This window comes from Argiope bruennichi, chromosome 4, assembly GCF_947563725.1.
Source record: "Argiope bruennichi chromosome 4, qqArgBrue1.1, whole genome shotgun sequence".
Classification (NCBI taxonomy): domain Eukaryota; kingdom Metazoa; phylum Arthropoda; class Arachnida; order Araneae; family Araneidae; genus Argiope; species Argiope bruennichi.
The window spans coordinates 120,640,609-120,661,024 of NC_079154.1; the positions used below are offsets into that span (position 1 = coordinate 120,640,609).

A 20,416-nucleotide genomic window follows, 5' to 3' on the forward strand; every position below is an offset into this window, starting at 1 on the left:
CTCAAAATATTTGAAATTTAAGATTATCGAGATAATTTGATACATTTCATTCGATACAGGAAATGTTAATCTTACTTATGACTGCAATGATTGATTGCGTAAGTCACTAACTTAACATATTTAAGACCATTAAACTGAATTAATGGTTGTGCCTTCTTGGGATAAATATCCTGAAGATGATAGGGTAAATCTAAGTATACGTTCTAAGGAATATTTCCAAGATAGTAGTGCAGTAGACTACTTGATTGATGCTTATGCATGGGATAGATCTGAGTTATTTACTGAGATCTATTATTCAGATCTTGGGAATCCAAAATCACCCGATGCCTAAATATGAAAATTAGTTGTTAGATTAAATGCAACTACATATGTTAAAGGATGATGCAAATAATTTTAACAAAGCACTCCTGTTATAGGTCTGTTTTCCAGTTATCATAAATATTGCTAGATATCCTTACCTATGAAGTAAAATGACATGAAGAATTGAAATAAATTCTTATAACAGTGTGCCTTTTAATCGAATCGTATCGCTTGTAAATTAACTTACTTATAGAATAGAAACAATGGCTATACAAGTGTAAATAAATTCTGTAAGTATTAAATTAATTAAAATCAATTTATATATATATATTTTTTATATTAAATTTTATTTAGCGTGCTGGATTTTTGATTGTTCATGTTCTCAAGCAGTTGGACTTATAGTGCGTTATAAATTCAGAAATGGTTTTTCTCTGACAAAAGAAAATAAAAAACTTCGCATTTTGTTATGATGTTAAAATATTTAATAGCCCGATCATTGCATAATTTATAAGGGGCAAATTTTAAAATAAGGCACTTTTGAGTACTAAAAGAAGTTTGATGAAAGATACTTTTATCATGATATTTTTTTATAATCTGAGTATTATTTGGACTGTTCAAGATCACGAGCCTATCACTTTTCGATAATTCTACTTAGTAAAGGGTGGTACGCCAAAAGATGTGCGGTTACTATTCTTCTGAATTCTGCGAATAATCTGAATTCACCAAAGCACTCCTTCTTTCCTTTCACCATTTTCATGACGATATTAACTCATATTGACGCATGCGCAAGGGCGACGTTTTTCGTATAGGAGAATCAATAATAAAATGCATGATGCGTTCATGTGATATAAAAATCAACCATGGCATCATCCAGGCTAAATCTTAGGTTCTAAAGCCATCAAAATTTGCTCGGAGTTAGTTCTTAAGATGTAAAGACTTATTAAGAAAAAGTTTTTTAAGGTTTGAACACAATTTTTAATTAAACATTAATCGAGATATTAACGATTTTTCTCAAGTATATCGCGACAATACTTCGGGGAACATTATGGCACAAATCAGTTTTAAGCCATTTTTAAATTGAAAAAGAAAAGCATTTGCACCACCACCAACTTTTTCCATACAATTATTTTTTTTTAAATTTCACTAATTTAAAAATAAGAGTATTCTAAATATGAAAAGCGACAATACTTTTTAACTGTCTTATATATTGATTTAAATATTGTGACGATATGAAGTAATTTTTATTACGTTGTGACTAAATGAAATAATTTTTTCTATCTACATTATCAGTGCTATAATAAAGAATAAATTATTAAAAATGATACATAATTAAAGCTTAAAACTTTAAACTCCTACTATGTACTTTACTTATAATTTCTGTCTTTTTTTTTAAATTAAAAAAAATCTAGAGCTGGAAACAAAAGTATAATAGAAATTTCGGCTGATATTTTGGCATTTTTATCAAATTTCTATTAAATTTATAAATCTATAGAATATGTACAATCTTTTTACCATATTTGTTGTGATTTTATTTCCATATCTATTTGCTTCAGACCCTCAAGTGTTTATATTTTCCACTCATCCTTATTGTTGAAAATTTCAAAACATTTACCACGCTGTCAGCATCCCTAATCTTATTTGAGCAAACAGATGATTTGATTCATTATTGTTATGATAATTTAATCTTGAGTATAAAAATGCGGCAATCAAATGACTAAATCTAAATTTTCGAATCAGAAAGTCGGAATTTGTAACTATTGCAATCTTTTCAAAATAAACTATGACTTTATGATTTGGAGTAGTTTCAACTGCGGTACTGGAGAGTTCTGGGTTCGAGTCCTGCTTTTACCAAAGATATGGTATGTACGGTTTCCGCCGGAAGGCATACGGAAAAACTTGAATGACCAAACCATCGCAACATCAACACTAGTAGGAGCTGTGGTTGAGTCCTAAGGGCCATCACCAGCCACGGTTCAACCCTCCACTAAAGAAGTACGTCCCATCATTGATGAGAGGCCCCACCCAGACTCCACCTTTTCGTGCACCCACAGGGGTGGCGAAAACCAATCACAATGTTGGAAACTTCTCATCCACAATTATGAGATACCCCTTCTTTTGGACTCATTATAAAGTAATTCTCAAAACTGCTTTATGCAAATTCAATATATGACAGTAATTTATCTTAATTGAGTTCCTTAAATTGACCAACAACCATCAACAATTTTTTTTTTAATTTCTTAAATTGCCTCATTGTTTTTTTTTCCTTCATTATTTGTCATTTATTTCTACTCGCTTTCAATTATTTTCTTTTTTGTAAAACAACCATTTGTAATGAATCCGCACTTTGCTTTTACCTTATTTATAATTAAAAAAAATTGGTTGAATAGATTTCTCCCGAAATGAATATTCTTCGCAAATAAGAAAAAGATTATTTAGATAAATCAGGAATATCCCGGAAAAATATTGCTACTCATTTTGTTGTTGAAAGTTTACTTCCAACTCGGGGGAAAAGGAAACAGCACATTTATATCGCAAGTATTGTCGTCGGAAAAACTACGGCCTGAGGACAATAGAAGATGCCTTTCCCATAGTTCTTTTAAAACACGAAAAATTTATTCAATTTATTGTTGCTGACATCAACATTTTTCTGTTGGTCTCTGTTCTCCAAAGAATAAATATATTTTTCTAACAATAATACAGATTGGTTTCGCAAAGTTTTCATTTAGGCGATTAATTCGCCGACGTCAATTTATTTTTCTATTTGATAAGTAAAACATAGGGACAAAGTTGTTGCTATACTATTTTTAACGAAGACATATTATTGCTATCGAGAGAAAAGTAGAATTTTTTGGAGGTCCCCGATGATTCTTTGCTCGACGTATAAATATGTTAGTAAATATATTTTTCAGGGTTTCTAACGATTTTGAAAGTAGATGGTTAGAATATTTTTATACAAAGCAATAATTTTGAAAAATCATTTGGTTACTTAATACGACATTTTGAAACGTATTTATTAAAAACATACTTTAAGACAATTTGAATATGTCTTTTTGACTTTTAAGGTATATGTTTAATAATTTTTAATTATTGTAGAGAAGACTTTGACGGTATTCTTTCTTAACATGCAAATAAGAGTGCCTTTATAAGAAAAAAAAATGGATTTGCTTCGCTTTCATTATTGAAATCTTTATCTTTCTACGTATTCTCTACGTTGAATATTGAATCAGTTAGTTTTATTATTGGAAAAAAGCTTGCAAAAATCAGGAAGCTATCAAGAGCTTATTTACCTTCGCTTTGGTAAGCTGATAGCTTGTGATCGAACAGGCATGGATGGCCTTCTGGTAAAAGTATCTTCTGCCGATTCTTCCTCACTCACTAAAAGAAAATAAAAAAAGTACTGGTAAGACAGTAATATAAGTAAAAGCAGATAATAGAACTTATCCAAGATATTAAATAGCTCTGTAGATGATATAACCCATAATTCGTATCGTAAGCAACAACCGAAAATATTTCAGAAATAAATAAGAAATGGCAAAAACAATCTGGTCATTTCGATAGGGGAAATCAATATGGTTCCGAGGCATAACGATTATTAGTCTTCTCCTAATGTCTCCACTTGACACCGGAGAAATGTTTTTCGTATAAATCATTTGTCAGAAGTTTCCTACTTTTCTTTCTAAAAGTATTTTCTTTTTACTTGTATAAATCTTTGTCATGATATCAGTGAGCATTAAATAGTTCCCTCCTTTCTTAGTTATCTTTTTTCTGATAGTTCATCGTTTATATTGAAATATTGTGCATTTATATTGATATTTTACTGTCTTGCTTTATTTAGAGGTCTGAAAGTTCTTTCTAGTTAAATTATTATTTCTCAGTCAGTTGGAAACTTAGAGGTGTTCTGCTTTCATTAAGCTTTTTCTTCAGAGCGAACTGTATTTGAAGGGAAAAAACTGTAGTTGCTGATAAAGTCAAAATTATTCAGAAGTAAAAATGATGATTTAATTCAGTATTTTTATCAATACTAATTCAATGAAATATATAAAACTCATTATGTATTGAATTTATTTTGTTCTTATTTAAAAATTAGTCAAGAAAACGAATGGTCAATATTTCCGTACACTTGATCCTATTTAAGAGTAAGACTCTAGTAGTTGGAAATTGTAATAGTTGCATAGAATTCAACCAGAGGAAGTGATCTTGATAATTTTTTTTGTGCATATTCCGGAGTAAAGTATTATTCCTTTCTTCTTCACCACCCCTTGCTTAAAAATATGGGATTTTGAATGTTGAAAATCACAAGAGAGTTTTATACATTATAGTAAAGTGAAGAAAGTCGAGAATGCTTTTTTTTTACGCCCATGTCTTCAACAATCCAAACAAAATTTGTCACTTAACTACAGTATTGTAATAATATTACATACAAAATTTCATTTATCCGAGTCTTCAGTTTTTGAATAATAGTGGTTATAAGTATGTGAATGTACAAAGTAACAGACGATTATTCTGTTGACGTATTTACATATCTGCGAATTAGATATTAAATTTTAATTATCGACCTTTTTACGATCTTTTTTTTTACCGTGTTCAAGTGTAATTGAACAAGTGCACTTTCCATGAATAGATCTCGTTTGAAATCTACAATTTTTGTATAAAGACAACACACCAAATTTTGAATTTTTTTGACTATTGTAATTCTTTCACTTCGTACACAATAAAGTAACAAGAACTGCTAGCGTCAATAAATATTAATATGTCTCAGTTGTATAATAAGTGTATTCTTTCTCTTTAAAAATTATTTTAATTTCATTACAAATGAATTAAAGTTTATTTACTACCGCTACCAGCTGCAATGTGGTAGTTTATAAGCACTTAACCTATGCAATTAGCTCAAAGAATTGTGGAGTTCGATTTCAACCACCAATTTATTTGACCTCTATTATGTATCTAGAAAAATGAGTTGACCTTTAAAAAATAACTAATATGCAGTTTTTGGCTTATTTATAGTTATTACTTTGGTATATATTGGCTCTTATTATTTGGCTTATCTATTGTTCAATATTGATATTTTCCGACTTAGAGTATTATGAGATAATAATAAATATTTATTATTTATTTATAATTAGAGTATTATGAGATTTATAAATAAATATTTTTAGATGGCTTTGCAATAAGTAATCATAAGGAATGAGATCAGAGCAGCACGATGTGCATTTGTAAAGAAATGCATGTGCAATTATCAATTTGTCTATAAAACGATATCTTAAAACTAGCTGAACATGTAATCCAATGAAGTAAGTACTTCATCTTCAATGTTTATTGTAAAGTGCATACGCCGCTGTTTCAATACTTAGAGTATAAACAGTGCAAACTCTTCAATTCTTGTATCTCGAATATGTTTGGTGGAAAATGTAATATGTATAATTCATGTTTCTTCTAGACTTGCCAACTATTTTCAAAGTTGCCTTTTTGCTGCTGATTGTGAAAAATGAGGAGTTGCAGGAAACAGATTTTGCATGAATAGAAATGGAAAAACTATTCGAATGAATTTAAATCCCATGGACGGAATAGTTTGCAAAATCGGCAATAATTTGTCTAGAAGGATATTATGCAAAGGGGCATCAAACAGTTTACGTTATCTTATATCTTTCTTAAATCCTTCTTAAAAATGAAAATTTTACTAAAAAAATGTGTTCTGTGTTACAATGATTGAAAATAAAATGGCAAAATGGATTTAGTTTTTCGAAAGAAAGGCGTAAAAAAATAGTATTCTATATTATTTCTTTTATAAGTTTTCATGGTGGATATTTTTTGGATTTCTTTGAATTCTTGCGCTTAAAATGAATAAAATCAATATATTTTCTTATTATTTCCTTTATTACAACCATGGTGGATGTTTTTTCATCTCTTTGAAATCTTGTACTTAAATATCAATAAAATCAACATATTTTTGATTTTTCTTTCATATACTTAAATCTTAAAAAAAGGGAATGTCCATGTCACATCAATAATATTAATCTCTTAAATGCACAATTCTATTAATGTCATATAAAAGAATTTATTCTTTTCTGTTTTGAAATGTAGCAATTTATCCCTTTTTTTAACCGGCATTCTTATGCCCTTGAGTCACTTTTTCGTGTCTTGTACTAAAGAAAACTGATAAAAAATTAGCAGAAATTTCTGAGATATTAATTTAAAAATCTGTAGAAAAAATAATCACTCGACAGAATCAAGACGCCTACGTCAATTCGATTCTTTCTGATTCAGAATGAAACGACTTCAGCTTCACATGTCTTCGAAAGCATCCATTTTTCAATGAAAGAGCTGAAAAAAGTTTTCTTAACAATACCAAATCTCTTCATTTGACGGTCCAATGGAATCGGATTACATGGCATTTGGCAGAAAAGAAAATCACCTAACATTCTACAGCATAATAAGACCATTACTGGAAGTCCAGTTCGATTTATCATTAAAAAAGAAAATATGAAAGTTGCTTTCTCAGAAATGTAGTTTGCTTCTAAAAACGTAACAGAAAAATAGAAGTTTCTTAAGATTCCGATTATTACCGAGAATATTTCACTTTTATTTTATTATATATTTTATCAAAGAGTTTCACAAGTGCAATGAAATTTCTTCAAACAAAATTGGCAAATAATGAAATAATATTCGAATTAATTTTAACTAATTTTAGTGAGACAGATTAAATATATTTAACCTGTAACGTGGGAATATCTGAAAGATGTTTATGAAATTTGAGAAAAAAATATTTTTGATATATTTAGAAATAAATATTTTCATAAATGCTCCACAATAAATAATTTATATGCGCAAAATTAATGAGGGAATAGCATTTCCTGAAAATGCTATGCGTGAAAATATTATATTAACTGTGCAAAATATCATAAGCTTTTCCCAATGGCATTCTGTCAATATTAATTTAACGAAACGTTATATAAATATGTTGATGTCGGAAATGTAAATTTTCTGAAGAAGTGGAATGAACCAATTTTTATAAAACTCTCAAAATTCTTAGGAAACGCATTTCTAATAATGTCATTTTACTGAAGATTTCTATATAAGATTATCTGATAAAATGTTTGCTTATATTCCGGTAAAAAAGCAACAATTATTGACCATGTCACTTCTCATTAAGTAATATTAAATAGAAACACTGAGTGGAAATATTCTATGTATATATAGATAGCGACATTTGAAGGTGTTATTTGGCAATAATCCAATAATCATATATCCATTTATTGAAGTAATTGATGATTCTTTTTCAATACCTAGTGCAGAAATTAAATTATAACAATTATTCGCAAAAGGGAGGTTTTTTTTTTTCTTTCATCCGAAAGGAAAATAAATATGTTCTTAATTATAAGTCTGAAATGAATCATTGATTTGTTTTGTGCTATGAGATATAAAGTCAATAAATTTGCAGTATTTTGAAAAGAAATTATTTGAATTTTATATGAGAGGAAATAAAGAAGCATTGAGATAGAGACGGAGGAATAAGAAATGCGTGATAAGTAATGTTTTAATGTTACTATTTGGAATTTGAAATGCTGTATAATTATGTCTTTAAGATTTTTTATTTTTTATTTTAAGATAACTTGTAATGGGAATTAATACAAAATTTAAAAAGAACAGGATCTTTTGTTTTTTAAAAGAAGTTTGTTAATAATTACTTATAAATTTCTGAATTCCTAAATAAAGTCTTTTAAAGACAATAAGTAATTATTTTTATTCTTTCGGATAGATTATATCTTCATTTTCAAAATCTAAACATAGTGTAAATCAGTTGCTATCATTTGACCAAACAATGTACGTCAAAAATATCGTATCTGTCAAATCTTATGTTAATTTAACTGATCCTTTAGAAATTATTCGAAGACAACATGACATCTTAATTTTAAACCTTATTCAAACGTTAAAGACGTCATTTGAGCTGGCATCTCCAATTTCCCCGAATTTACTCCTTAAAAGGACATTAGATTATGGTAATTTTAACGATCGTCATGCTCTTTGGGAATACGATTTAAAGGTTCACTAGGAACAGCGACCTATATCAAAGACCTATCGACCTATATCCATATCAAAGTCAAAGAAGCTACGGCAGACATCAGAGGCCCAGCAATTTCCAAGAATGTAAAATGTTAATAATCTCTTGGAAACTTTTTAATATGCAGAATATTTAAATGATTTAATCCTTATTTGAAGTTCTTCGAATCTAGTTAAAATCTAGTCTTTGAATTAATTCGTTGAATCTAGTTTTTAATAGGAAACAAAAAAGAAAAGTTGTCAAAATGTTTGTACCTTCGCATACAAATAGAATATCGTCATTCAGGCACAGTTTGCAAATTCTACAAACTTTTTTTTAAGAAAAACTTTTTTTAAGAAAAACTAATTATGTTACAGGTAGATTTAAATTAAAAAGCAGGAGATATTTAAATATCGCTGTAAAGGGAACTATCATGTCAGTTTCGTTTTAATTTGTTTCACATGCTCGCAAATATATGCAGTTCTTTTTGAGAAAAAAATAGCCTTGAAAGATAGAAGAGGAAATAGCGCAGAGAAGCAGACAAACAATAAATTAAATTACATATTAAGATGCAGAATCGTTAACGTTCTTTATGTATATATATATATATATATATTGAGAAATTCTGCTTTTTAAGACAGCTAAGTTCGAAACATTGCCTTTATAAAAGTAAGCCTTTAATTATCAGCCAAACCGAAATTTGCAAAGATTGAGATGGGCCGACCGAACTGCTCAAGATTTTGAAGCTGATCGCTAATTACTCGGTCATCTGAAAAGTCTTGCTTTAATAACATTTGAGCAGAAACGCTATGGGAAGAGCTAAATAATTTTTCATAAAGATTTTGATGTGAAAGAAGATTCTATGTTTAAACGAAATGACAAAATTTCGGAATGCTAATGTATATTAAGATCCTTTTCAAAACATATTATTCGGTCTGAAGCCTATTTCTTCAATGAAGTAAGGACCAATAAGAAAAGGTGAGGTGAAGCCGCACCATTCTGCCAATTTTCAAATTCGAAAATTGGCAGAGTGGTGAGGAAACAATTGGCAACATTTTGTCAACACTTCGAACTCGAAAATTGTTGAGAATTCTTGAGATTTCTGTTAGATCCTATACAATTAAGAAAGGGAGACTCATATCTCGATTATCACTAGCAGAACTACACTAACATCACAGATACGGCTCGATATATCCTCCAGGGTCATTCATCATTCACCGTCATCTGAGTAATGGACATCAAAGCAAATGTTTTTCTGTGGCTCATGATCTCCAGAAAGGTTTTTCTGCTGAATGTGAGAAATATTAAAAGAATAAAACATAAGGACATTTCTCATAATCCTCCACACGATCATATGTGGCATCTCCAATATCCGTGACGTGGGCTACTTCTACCATCTGGAATTGTTGCTCTCTGGTTCACTACTGCAATTGCAACTCCTACAACTTAGTTCCGAATAAGTTTATGGTCTCATTCGCTTTTAACTGCAAATGTAGTGATTCTTTAAAATGCAAGGTCATTTTTTACTTTCCCGTCGACGTAATATGAAGTATTGTACGAAAAATATATTTTTGGAAAATGTCCGCCAGTCTGTTTGGGGCAAAAATAATTAAAAGACACTTTTATTCAGACAGATGAAATTTGGTATATGGTATTTATAACAAATTTGTGGATTTTTATCAAATTTTGAACAAGGATGTGTGTCTGATTAGATAATTACAAATAAAAGTGATAGAGGGATACAATTCGGTGCAAAGATTTAACATCTATAGTATACATATTTGTCAAAATTTGTATTTAACCCTACAAGTGGTTGACCACATGACGATGTGTACTTTTAGAAATATGTAACAGTCTTAACTATATTAAAGATAACTATATTAACGATAACTGTCTTAAATATATTGAATTCGTTATGTGATTTCGCCAAATTATTATTTGAATCGTTTAGGAAAAACACGTTGAAAACACAAATTCAGTTGTTGGATACCATTTACTAAATACCAGGAATTAATCGCCGAAAAACTCGCCAAGGTTGACACAACAGATTTAGAAAAAAGGTAAATTCATGGCAAAGGTTGATATTTCGTAATTATTATACGCCAATGCCATGAATGTTATTTTCTAGGATAATGCCTTTATTAGAGAGTATGTGAGGAAATTTTGGGTTTCTCTATGTAATTTTACGTATCGAAATACTTTAAATGCAACAGAAGGATTTGCTGTTTTACTAATAAAACTGCTGTAAAAAACGTTAGTTGCAGGACGGAAATAAAATGAAATGATGTAAACAGCGAAACTAAGCTGCCGCATCCCTCGATGTGAAAAAAAAATGATTTCATGTGATAGCATTGGATTAATATAAATTGATTAAATCTTTTCTAATTAGATTTTTATTGCAGAATGAAGAATTTTTTGTTGTTGTTTGTAATATGACAGAGAAACAGGATTCTGCGAAAAAATGTTTTAACCAATGGCGTAGTTTCATTTTAATGAGAACTGTTCTGGCGTCTGAGGAATGTGAGTGAGTGAGTCTGGGTTGTGCAAACAAAGGAACACGTTCAGCGAATTAAAAGGATCCAAAATTTTTTTTTAAATTATGATTGCAATTAATTCAGAGAAAGGAGAGCTGCATGAATTTTTGATATGTTAAAATACATTGTAAATATGGTTATATGTTTGATTAGTGCTAATGGTAAAATTAGCAATTTGTAAAAATCATTTTAATACTTGGAATAGAGTTAATGCTTGGTATCTATTTGTTGTATAGTTTTCAAAACGTTTCTTAACATCTCATATAGATAGAGGATATTGGGCATGTTAAGAAATATGTAAATAGATTGGTACACAGCTCCATTACCTCCACTAGTTATCGAATATAAACTATATATATTTTTTCTGCACTCGAAACCTCTTATCCAGTAAAACAAGAATATGAAGTCTGGGCGTTATTGTTTAGGTGCCTTTCTCTACAAAGAAGTCTAACTACTTTTTAAAATAAAATACTATTCTTCTTTTCTCTACAGAAAAGTCTATTTAATTCGGATCGTCTTTTGTATATTTTTTCCTGTTTTTATATATTGCTATGCATTATTTGCAAACATCTACCAGGTTTAAGTTATATGTTGAATTTACTGGGTATATTAGTTTCATTATTGAAATAACTTCAACATTAAAACACACCATTAGTTTATGAAATAATAATAATCATCGACATCAATAATTAAGAATTGAAATCAGAATAATCATTGAAATAAGAATAATCATCATTAATTTATTAAATACGAACAATCCTCGATTAAAATATTTAGTTTAAGAAGTATAAATTTCAATAAAAGTTTAGAAAAAACCTTGAATGTTATAACTGAAGAAGATTTTAATTACATAATCAATTGTTCAATCACTGAGAAGAATTTTAAAATAAAAATAATTCTTATAAATCATTTTATTGCGTTAAGCCATTAAACCTATCATGCTCAAATTTTTTTTAGAAAGGCTTAAATTCCGATTTTATTTCCAAAAATAGAATTAAAACTTTTTACAATCTCAAGTGAATAAAGATGCAAAAATAGTTATCTAGGCTCTCACTGAGATAAATAATTTTGAAAAATTTAACTAAGCAATAGCAATTGATGAAACATACCTTCAAGAGAGGGCAACTCTACAATTGGAGAAGTCATATCGTATCCATGCGTTACCAGGATCATAGGTTCTTCAGCCTCTCGTAACCGAAGGTTTAGTTTCTGAAGCTCTATACTAACCTGAAAAAAATAAAAACAGGAATATCTTGAAATATAAAAATTATTTTTGATATTCAAAATAAATCTCATAAGTTTCGATAAAGAAAAATTGCCGCAAATAAATTAATTTTGAAAAGCGTACTTACATCTTCATATCGTTGTCTGAACCTTCTGTTTTCATCGACTAAAACTTGCATGCTGTATTGCATATCTTCTTCATCTGAACTCCGTCGGGATTTCTTGAGTGGCTTCAGGGTAGCTCTGACTCTTTTTTCTGAGGCCCTCGGATCGTCAGACCACAACTCCAATAACTATAAATGATGGACAGCAAATCATTTACGTAAAGGAACAGCTGTCGCTCATATCAAATACGCCTCAACGATGGAATGTCGCTTAGTTTATAAAAATATATCCGGTTTTAGCGCCAAATGCGCCAACTCCACTGCAGTGTTTATTCAGAAGTCAATTTTTCGTTTAAGGCGACAGTGGACTTTGAAATAAGCAAAAATTGAGAGAAATATGAAATTTTATTTTTATCGTTTCCTAGCCAAAATATATGTTCATAAAAATAGTGTTATATATATTGTTTAATAAAATGAATATTTCAAGGACAACTCTTTCAAATGCGCACTTTTCGAAAAAAAAGCACATTTTAATTACTTTTTCCAAAATGATATTGTAATTAAATTTAAATATATTTGAAATGTTTCAGGTGTCTTAGTTCTTGAAAAAATTAAATAGAATTGATAATAAAGATTTCGGTTAAACATTAAAAGGAATCAGGGAATACATTTTATATTTCGAGTTTTTTAGACAGTAAAAAGTTAAATTTAGTTTCGTAAAAGCATAAGATTCTTATGAAAATTAAGTATGTTGGCATAAAAATATTTCTAAAAAATTAGCACTTAATTAGAATTACAAAATCATACACAGATTTATAACAAATATATTTATATTGGGAATAAAGAAAAAATAATTGAAAAAAATTAAAAATTGAGTCTCCTAGAATACTTTGAAATTTTGAAACATTGTGTATCTTCAAATTTTTAAAAATAATATTTCGTTTAAAAAAATTTTGTAAAAAGAAATTCGACGCATTTATATTTTAAAACATATGCATACATTTTTTTATAACTCTAAATAAATAATTCGCAAAAGTGCCTACTAGAGTCCACCGTGTCCTTAAGGTGAAGGTGAACTTACACATAAGTATACAATTACAAAAATATGAAATTTCCTTTTTATTGTTTCATTATCGAGATATACGCTTGTATATAATTAAAATTTCATTATTAAATCTATTGTTAAATAAAATGAAAGGCTTAGAGGAATCTATCTATATCTAATTATATATATATTAATGTCTATTTCTCAAAACAATGTTTTAACCAGATTTATAAATTTTTAGAATATTCCATGTATCTTAAATTTTCAAAAAAATGGCATAAATTTAGTAATGAAGATTTAGGTTAAGCATTAAAAGAAAATTAGGTATGCATTTTATATTCCGAGTTCTTTTAGACGGTTAAATATATATTTTGTTTCAGAAATGCAATATTCGTAAGGAAGTTAAGTACGTATGAATTAACCCTTTTAGTGCCGAATAACGACATATCGTTGTTTCGCAACGCTAGCGAAAATTTCTAGCGACGATATATCATTACGTAGGTAAGGGCTATTTACTTTTAAAAAATATTGAAATGCAATTAACATTCATTTATTCTTCCCTTATTTCGTAATATGTTTCTTTTTGATTTTTGCAAACATTTTTATTTTGTATTTTTATGAGCTTCTTCCCAAACCCTAGACAATTTGTCAAATTCGTCCAGCACTAACAGGGTTAAAATAATTAAAAAATGAACTTCTAATTCGAGTTACAAAATCACACCCAGTTATATATTATATTTAAGTTATATTTAAAAAAATAATATGTTTTATTTTAAAGATCTAGGGTCGATGTCTTTTCTCAAAAAGTAACATCACATTCATGTGATGTTATTTTTTGAGAAAAGATAGGATAAAATGGAGAATCTATACTTAATAAGAAGTTGCAGTAACCTAAACGAATCCCGAGATGTTACTAGCAATTGAAATTTATTTTATTAATTTGTTAGAGGCTTATAATATCTTTGATTCTAGAAATGGATTTTTTCTAAAAGTGTATCAGACTTTTATCTACAACTTATAAAACGAAAAACAATATTTTTTATCACAAAAAGACATAAAGAGCTTTAAAATATTTCTGATTTGAAACTATAGTTAAATTCTTTTTACAGCTTTTAAATAATTTTGGTATTACAATTGCATTGCAATAAAATTTTAAATATACTGTTAATTTGTTTAACTTACCATTACTATAAATATCTGAAAAGCAAATTTTTGTTAGACAACACACATATACATTCATAACAGAAGAAAAGAAAATGTGAATGAAAAATTATGAGAAAGCTGTAATGTATGAGCTTGTGCAAGTGCCTTTCATCATGCCCATGCTTAACAGTGATGGAAAGGCGTGCAGATAGAGGGAAAAAAGTGCACTTGTATATTATTGTTTTTTCAATATTTTTAGTTACAATTTCGTATAAAATCATATTAAAGTCTGATTGAAAGGTGGCAATACAAGCAAAAGATTTATTTGATAAACAGTTGAATTTAATAGCAGATATGCAACTTTTGTTTCGAAAAATAAGTGAATTGTAATTCATTTATAAATTATTAGTGAAAAATCATTAGAAATATTTATATTCGGTAGCATTATCATGCCTTTTATTTACATAAGCACATAAAAAATAGATGGGATATTTATATCAAAAATGTGCGAATTAACATTTATTTACTTTCCATTTTGTCTTTGCGAGCAACACAATTCATGAAAATGATATATCATTTGCATTGATATTAAATATATAATATTCAGGATTTAAATTTATCAAAGACATAATGTTCTTTATATATTTTGAAATCTTATCTCTTATTTTTTTTTTTTTATCAAGACAATGTTTTTAGAATATTTAGCCTTAAAACTTTCTGTTGTCAGAAACAATGTGAATTGCTTTTGAATTGCAGCATGCATTCATTATATTTGCAAAATAAGTATGAAATGAAAAGAAACAATAGGTATAAAATGAACCATTATATTAAAAATAAGCCCAGCGATACCGAAGAAAAATTCGAAATGAGAAAATTAAATAGAACTAGTAATAAATAACTGATGGAAACAGAATAATTCCCTAAGTAGCAAACTAGAAAATTGAATTCCATAGACCTCCAAAATAAATCTCATAAACTGGAAAAAAAAATATAAAATATGAATTCAATTATCTTTCTGGCGGAATTTGTATTAGTCTTACTTAAAAAAATTATTTTGTGTAAAATTTTTTATTTAAAAGACATTTTTGATTCAGTATTGAAGAAATGCTTTTATTTAATTTAAAATAGGTATAATTATTTTGGATAAAAGTAAAAAGATAAAGAAAATAGATATTTGAATTGCATGAAGTATTTTATAATATTCTTTGTCATTATTACTTTACATTTTTCACCTTTATTGCAATTATTTGTACTTATTTGTGCAGTTTGCTTTTCATTCGCTGCTTTAAAATTACATTTTATCTTTTATTTACTTAACTTCATTATATTATACATATTGTGAATGTAATTTTTTCTTTAATATAGCTTGGAAAATCTTTTGTTTCCACATTGTTTGATTTAATAATTAAAAAATAATAAGGAAAAACGACAAAAGACTGTTTATTAACCAAGCACTATTTTTACAGCTATTATTAATTAAAAACATCATTCCTTTTAATTATTTTCATAAGAACTGCTATTTAATTTTTTCTTTCGTTATGCAAATAAATGTTCTTATTTTTCTTCTACAAATTCAAATTTCTCTTTTTTTCAAAAGCTACAGTTTTTCTTTTTAGAGACATAGTGAAAACAAGGAAACCATGAAAATTATTGTCATAAATATATTTTAAAAAATCCTAATCTCTTTCAAATTTTTATAACATGCACTTCTTCAGATAGAAATGTTGAAAAACCATATATGAAAAGAGAAAAACATGATTAGATGGAAATACATTAGATAAAAGAAATAATCCTCAATTATGTTTTTATGTCTTTATCAATTTTTTCGAAAGCGAAATTATTTATATAAGTTTTTGCTTTTATCAGTATTCACCAAATACTAATTAAGATTCTTCTTTTACCTGCATCTACAAACATGCATATTTCTTATTAGCATTAACAAAATTACAATAAAAATAAAGTTACTTATCAATATTTATAATTAAATGTATCCCTTTATCAATATTAACAAATTTACGATTATCAGTATAATACGTATATTTAAATGCTAATTATTAGAATTTCCTTTTTTAACATCTGTTAACATCTTTCATTTAACGTTCTATTCATATAACTTCACATTCACGTCCCCTTTTGAAATTATTCTAGCACTATTTGAAGCAGTGTAAGTCATTTTGATCAGATATCAGCTGATGTAGTGAAATAATCAGAGATCAAGTGATAATTTTTGAATCAAAACCCTCTTTGTAAACTTCCACTATAAATTTACTGGAGAAAAATTGTAGTAGGCAGATTTAATTAGCTTTAAAAAAAAGTGCATGACTAATAATTAACGTATCAGGTTTTGAGCTAAACATGCTTCAGATACGAAGCCAATAGTTTGAGACCTGGTCATCATGCCATTGGTTAACATAATTTTTGAACACAATATCATAATCTGAATGTCAGATTTCAACTTTTGGCAATATAATATTTAAAAATAACGAAACTATAATCACAGATATAGTCAACTGAATATTGATAGCTCTATAATTTTGAAATATTTTTAACATTTTAAAATAATTTTAATAATGTTATTTAATTTTTTACAATCAACTGTATTCAAATATCTAAAACGAAATGGCTTTAATCACTTGTTATCACAATATTTTTAAAACTTATTGATTTATCTTTAAAAAATGTTTTATATTTACGCTTTTATTAGTATTTTTCTTTAAGAAGCGCCAGGCCAATCCTATTAAACTAATGCTTGGCTGGAGTCCAACGATCTGGAATGGATCATTACCTATTAGCTTAGTTGAATGTTCCACGAGTACAAGTTGAAGATTCTAATCTCATAATGCAAATAGTTTCCATTTTAAACAAATCGAATTTCTAATTACGACGTGACCACTTCACATTCTGCTTCAAGCAGGGTTTAGAAATTTAGAGCATGTGTAATCGGACTCGGCGAACTTTAAGTGTTTGGATCTCGAATGATTGACTAGCCTTGTTGCACAATTGTGAACTTTAAATCAAGACCATGAAAAGTTCAAGTAACTTGCAAAGTAGACACGAAGTGAAATTAAAGACCATAAAGGATTCCAATAAAAATAAAATAGAAATTATTGACACTGGAAATGATAAAAATAGCAATTATACTAAAAATATGAAATATAGCATGAATAAACCAAATATCGCTTCAAACAAGAATTTTCGAAAAAAGGAAAGAAATCTAAAATTGTCTGATATATATCAAAAATAATAATCAGCCTTGAATATGAAATATAATCAAAATAATTAATCATTGGCTGTTTGTTAATTTACATTTGTACTTATATAGAATCTGTGAATGCGATTATGCAGATGTTATGTTAAGAGAATTGAAAAAATGAAATTACAGTTGCTTACAAGAAATGATACATGTATGAATTTCCCAAATTTTATACAAAACTGAAAATTTTTTCCATCATTAATGGTGACTCTGTATTTTTTTACATTCATTGTGAACGTCGAACTATATATTCATACCTAATACGATATTTCAGAAATATTCATTTGCTATTGTGAAAATTCTAGTTTTGTATTTATCTTACGGCATTTTGAAAATTGAAATAGGATACGTTGTTTTATAAATTACGATATAAAAACTTAGCTAACAAAAATTGCCTACTTTCAGAAACTTAGATTTAAAATAACATAATATATCATTTATTATTTTTGTAAGGATAAATGTGACATAATAGAGATATATAAGAAATGCAATTTAAACTCAGATAAATAACTTTGAATATGGTAACGATTAATATAAAGTTAAATGATAAACCAGAACATGAATTAGATTTGAACACCTTTAATCGTTATTCTGAATAAAGAAAGAGTATCTTTAAAGGATGATTTTTTTAAATATCATTGAATATTTTCCAAGATTTATCAAATGATCATAAAGTAATATACATCTGAGGTGGTTGCTCGGAACTCTCTACCTGTAGGTAGCTTGAGTTCTCACTCATTTAAATATTCTTATTATTGAAGAATCTTTAATATCTTTCTCGTTTGCTTAAGATTTACGTTTCTGAAATATGTAATATGATTTAATATGAAGATATTTTTTTTCTTGCTATTAATTATTATTCCTATTATAATTATTTTTCTTTTGTATTTTATACATTTTATTGATTCACAGGAATTATTGTTTGGAATCTTTCGATGCGTTTGTTTTCATTTATTCAAAATTCCTTAGAAAAAAATTATATCCTATATAAATGTGAATTATTCAGTAATTTTAATCTTTAAAAATCTGTTAATAAGTTTAAAATAAGTGATTTTCACCATATTTTCAAGGGCATAATTAGCATTCATTTTCTGATTGATTTTAGGCAAGAAGATTATAAATAATTATGATTGTGAAAAACCGCAAAATTTACCTTTTCTCCATCCACGAGAATGAATCTCTTAATTTGAAAATAAAATAAGTTTAGTAACAATTTACAAATAAATGAACGAAATACTGTGGTAGAATTGATGTATTGCTCGCAAAGACACTTGTTTTATGTAAATTTATAAAATTAATTTCGAAACTTCAATAGTGATTTTAAGACTTATTATAAAAAGCATGGGCAACTCCCATTTGCAAATTAGCCTCAATGCTGTGACGTTGCTAAAAATAAAGCCAGTGGCAAAGCAGAAAAACAGTTCTGCTTTGAGAGCATTTTAAAATGTTTAAAAATTAAAGTGTTTTTAAATAACTGTATTTTAGTATTAGTGTATTTGCTGTATTTATTTGTTGTCTTAATAATATAATTAAATATTCAGGAAGGAAAAATGCTTAAAACAATTCAATACTGCTTTGAATAGCAAGATTAGCTTAATGATTGAACAATAATAATAACTTCAAAATAACTTGATATATTCATTATGCATAAATTTTATCAATTATTTAAAATTGAGAACATATTTGAACAAATTTATTTCCATCTATTGTTGATAACTTGCAATTTTATTGGGGAATTTCGTAGTAAAAAAATATGCATTAATTGAGTAGTATAAAAAATAGGAAAGATCACATTATATATAATTGTTTGGTATTTAATTTTTCCTAAAATATGTTCTTTTGACTGACTATTTCTTTTTTATTTCAAAATTAATGTTGCTTTGAAAAAAGTTCTCATGATGTTGCATGGAATTAAGTTTGTTTAAGTACAAATAGGTTTAAAAATCTTATTTATGGTCCTAAATTTATAATACAGCATGTGTAATGAATAGTAATCGTCAGTAGTGCTAAATATTTGAATATTATGAAATCATTAGTGATACTAGCTTAATGACTAAAGTTGTTAGTAAAAAATTATAGAACTGTTTTAGTTGTTCATAACTACTATTTATTTGAAACTACATTCTTATTATATCCAAAGGAAATGGCCTATACCTTAATTGACACTACATTCTAGAGCACAATTTCGTGTCCTTCATAACTACTAGTTATTTGAAATTACATTCTTGTTATATTCAAAGGAAATGGTCTATACCTTAATTGACATTACATTCTAGAGCACAATTTCCTATTTAAACTTGAATTACTGGCTGTTGCAAAGCCAGGATGGACTACTTTCAAATGGTTCCATTAAAACTTTCTCCATACGGTTTTCTCTCGACTAGATATATGCATTATCATTGGGCTAAAAGACTCTTAAGTAATATCATCAATCTGAACTTCCTTGTATTAGACAATGTAGAAATTGCTTTTAATTATTCCATACAATTTCTCAGCTATATCATTATAGAGAGTTTTAAGTGCTTTCCATTATCATATTGCATTATATTTATACAGTGCTTTATATATCTATAGTTCACTATATTTCTAGTGTCGCGTATAAGTTAAAATTTGTATTAATGTTCAAATTATTTGCTTACAAGTATTGCATTTGAACAACTATTAAACTGAATGGTGTAGGAAGATTAATATATAGTATGAAGTATTCTAATTCTAATGCTTTATTCTCTATGTTATCAAAGTGAATCAGGCGGTGGGAAATACGAATAGGAAGAA

The 20,416-nt window shown here is 27.7% G+C and overlaps 1 protein-coding gene across 2 annotated transcripts in view; it reads right to left on the reverse strand.

Annotated features, from left to right (window-relative positions):
• LOC129966988 (gamma-aminobutyric acid type B receptor subunit 2-like) overlaps positions 1–20,416 on the reverse strand; it is a 332,348-nt gene that overhangs the window by 16,668 nt on the left and 295,264 nt on the right. For both annotated transcript variants that reach the window (XM_056081613.1, XM_056081612.1), the window contains exons 16-18: positions 12,225–12,389; positions 11,982–12,099; positions 3,588–3,675 (exon numbers count right to left, since the gene is read on the reverse strand). In XM_056081613.1, coding sequence (XP_055937588.1) covers positions 3,588–3,675; positions 11,982–12,099; positions 12,225–12,389 — 371 coding nt within the window. The remainder of the gene's footprint in view (positions 1–3,587; positions 3,676–11,981; positions 12,100–12,224; positions 12,390–20,416) is intronic.